General features: G+C 36.7%; 1 protein-coding gene across 1 annotated transcript; it reads right to left on the minus strand.

Moving 5' to 3' along the window:
* LOC149146588 (aspartyl protease family protein 1-like) lies at positions 1-3,307 on the minus strand. The gene is made up of 7 exons (XM_089449505.1): positions 3,201-3,307; positions 2,964-3,102; positions 1,327-1,565; positions 777-998; positions 541-679; positions 367-443; positions 1-266 (listed from the first exon to the last, which is right to left on the minus strand). Exons 1-7 carry the CDS (start codon positions 3,290-3,292, stop codon positions 110-112), a joined length of 1,065 nt encoding a protein of 354 aa, XP_089305631.1. The 5' UTR covers positions 3,293-3,307; the 3' UTR covers positions 1-109.
* Between the last annotated feature and the right edge of the window lie 307 nt (positions 3,308-3,614).

The following is a 3,614-nucleotide window of genomic DNA, read 5'->3' on the forward strand; positions in this document are numbered from 1 at the left end:
TAAAGGTAACCCCTCATTGTAATCATTTCCAGACTAGTATACCCATACAAACAAGGTTTCTGCAAAGATGAAGCATCAGCATAGACCCTTCTATTTAACAAAAAGGGGTTTACTGCTTAGTCAGGAGCACCCTTAAATAGGCAAGACGTAGTATTGAAAATTCTACCGTGTCCAAAAGAGAGATCAATGGTTGAATAACAGGAAAGTTGTTTCCTCCGTAGAAGTTGAAAGATATATTAGGCCCTTGGTTAATGCTTTGACTGTTGCTGCACAGATAGGGGTAAGGATATTAGTTCTTTCTCAATAATGAGACAGTTAATGTTGCTCAAACAAGATGAATAAATGTTTTGTATGATTACAACCAACCTGACACTATAACAAAACTCAAAAGGAATGCTTGAATTATCAACTGCCAATGGAGAGTTCTGTGTCTGCATATGATACTATTACCTTCAAAACTCGTTAGTCAATTGGGAAAATCTCCAAAAGGGGGATTATATACAAAAAAAAAAAATAAAAAAAAATTCTGTAATCACTCACATTTGATGTAAGGTTTTTGTAAACTGGATCAGCCAACTGTGTAAATGAGGTGCCAGTGTCAAAAAGGGCCTGAAAGTCTGTTTTGACATTGGCATTTCCCACGTAAAAGTCTGTCACATTTACATTATATGCTGATGAGCTGCAATCCAATAAACACCTTATGATATAAGAGTCTAAATGGTAACTCTGAAGTACTTTTAAAAAAATTGGGTTGAATGCATAGAGCTGACACTCACGATGTATTATAAAAAGGAGTTTTGTTTTGGTCTGAACTCCCTTTATCTCCAAAGGCAAACCTTCCAACATTTGAATCGTCTGGGAAGCACATAGAGAAAGAATTTGATACAAGGCCTGAATTGTACAAAATGCTCGGGACAGAGATATCATCAATGCCAAGCCCAAGTAGACCATCAGGAGCCGCACCTAGTAGAAATGAGCCTGTTTGTACACTTCCACACCTATCAATTGCAACAAGCAAAGACCCACTCAACGAGTGTTCATTCATGTGTAGCACTTAAGAATGGAAAAACATTGACAGTGCAGAGTAATTTTCAGGTCATGTCACATGGTCTAATTCAGTATGGCCTCAGACTGAAATCTAGAGGCAGAAAACCCACTTCTAAAAATTCTAGTCCTGTAGAGAGGAGCAGTATGAGTTTTCTGTGCCTCAACTGTCTTAAAATATTACACCGAAAAATGACCTCATTATCAACTGCTTTGAACAGGAAGAGCACTAAATCTTCAGAACAGTCATATTCACTTTCAACAACAAGAAACAAATCATACCCAAACGTGATAGATGCCTTCACCATTCCTTCCTGTGACCCATCTCCAAGAGTCAGATAAAGAATATCCTCCACTAAAGTTCCTGCAGTGGATGTATTTGCAGAGAGATATTGAACGCTGTATGGGCATTGATCACTAAGTTTGGAGCATTCATTTTTTAATTGACAGAGAGTATTACTACAAGCAACTGACTTGCTTGTCTGCGAGGCTGATGGACTGTAAGTCTGTAAAATGATACCCTGTTTAAATAAGAATTAAATATCAGCAAAAGAGAATCCCATTTCAAGTCGAGGCATACAAACAGATACTATTAAGCTGAGGAGTTTCATTATCAAGGGAACCCACAGAAACACAAGATATGAAGAAGACTGGATATGCAACAAAATAGCCTTTTTCCTGCAACTGTTGTGGAAATCTAACTGAACAATCCTTTGCAATTCCCATCGATCCAGCACATTTTCAGTTTTTTGACCTCAGTGGTTGATTCAGACATACCAAACAACCCAGAACGGTGAACATCTGTGATCAGGAAATGTTTCCCGTGTGAAAGCAGGACTGATCACCTGATTCAAGTCAAAATGGCAACAGAAACATGCCGGAAAGAGGGCTATTTTATAAGTTGTTCTGTAATTAGGAATCAATTTAACTTGCTCCATTTGCACTGAAGACGAGTTACTTTCATGACAACAAATAATGCAAATGCATTTAGTAAGTGGAAAAATGTTGTGGATATGAGAGAAGCCGTTAATGTCATCCATAAGGAAGAAATTTTGTCACTTTATCACAATAATGAGGCTCTGAAAGGCCAATGCGATATTCATACATGTAGTCAGTAATAGAAAATATGACTAAAAGCCTTCAACAGTATTTAGACTTCTTCACATAAACCTACATCTCCTGGTAAATTATATTAACCTATTTTCGGTGGATTCAATAATTGGAAGAATCTGTAAATCCTGAAAGCTAGGTCAACCACTTCAAGAAAAGATGGTTAAAAATAAGGTTTTTATTTGAATTGATTGACAAAATCCAATTTCAAGCATCAGGACAGATAATTTATTGTAATCTGTGAAGTATATCTTATATATCTTTTACCCTGCGATTTCTTAAGTATTAAAATGTTTTCAATTGAAATGAGTGGCTAGCTGCCTGACATTTTGGAAAAAGCAAAACTCTCTGGCTGGTAATCCATTAAATTAAATAGCATCAAGTCAACGAAACCACCCTGACAAGTTTAGGAAGCAAAGCCAACAGATATACCCTGCAAAAGGAAAGGCTCTTGCTTGTCTTTACAGATGTACCTTGCATTTCTGCGATTGATGCAAGGGGGAACAATAAAGAAAATGAATCCGTTTCAATGCAGGAAAAGCTGTGGGAGGAGAATGTTAAGCACCAAAATACAACCAGATACCCTTATTGATTTTTATTATGATTTGGGGAAAAACAAACTGATGGACACAATAGCCCATGACTGAAATATCACCATTCATGTAATTTTCTATCCAGTCTCAGAAACCATAGTCTAAGTGGATTTCGTACCCAATCCAATAGAACATAATAGTTGATAACAAAGAACAAATCAAAACTATTAAGTTAATACCAGTAAGTTTAAAAGGGAAAAGCTGAAAATACAATACATTTAATCCATAGCTAGCTGCAGAAGTAGGAGCGCACGCTTGGCAATCACAAGGCACCCAGAACACATCACTGCCCGTGTCAAGTGCTACAAGTAATGTTACGTTGGGAGTGCCCACTTGAACCATGGTGTAGAACAAACTGTCCAGACCAGAGAACAGGGAGTTAGGAGCCTAATGACAGATTGAATTACAATAACAGGGAACTTTATTAACTTTGATTTTGAATTTTGTAAACACCTAGGGGGCGCGGCGTAAGAGGCCCTCCTGAAACCCCTCGGAGAAGGATATATCTGCGGACCTGAAACCCTACATCCGATATAACAACCCATTTTAAGATATAAATGTTTTAAAAAGTTAAAGAGCATTGTCGCCGACCCTGAAACCCTACATCGTATATAGAACTAGCATTTGCACAAACCGGTGCAACGTCATAGAAGTAGTGGGATATGGAAGTAGGTTTGTGGAACGTCATAGAAGTAGTGGGATATGGAAGTAAGTAAAAGTAATACTTTAGTAAAATGTTAAATATGTGTTGTATGAATTAATAATTTTATTATATAATTAATAAAAGAATTAATAGAGAAGGGTTGTTATTTTAAAATTTAGGATATAATTATAAAAAAAAAATTGAGAGGAAATATTAGTTTTAAG

The sequence above is a fragment of the Pinus tabuliformis genome, chromosome X, assembly GCF_031772625.1.
Source record: "Pinus tabuliformis cultivar Carrire ecotype Pingquan chromosome X, CPIR1, whole genome shotgun sequence".
NCBI lineage: Eukaryota > Viridiplantae > Streptophyta > Pinopsida > Pinales > Pinaceae > Pinus > Pinus tabuliformis.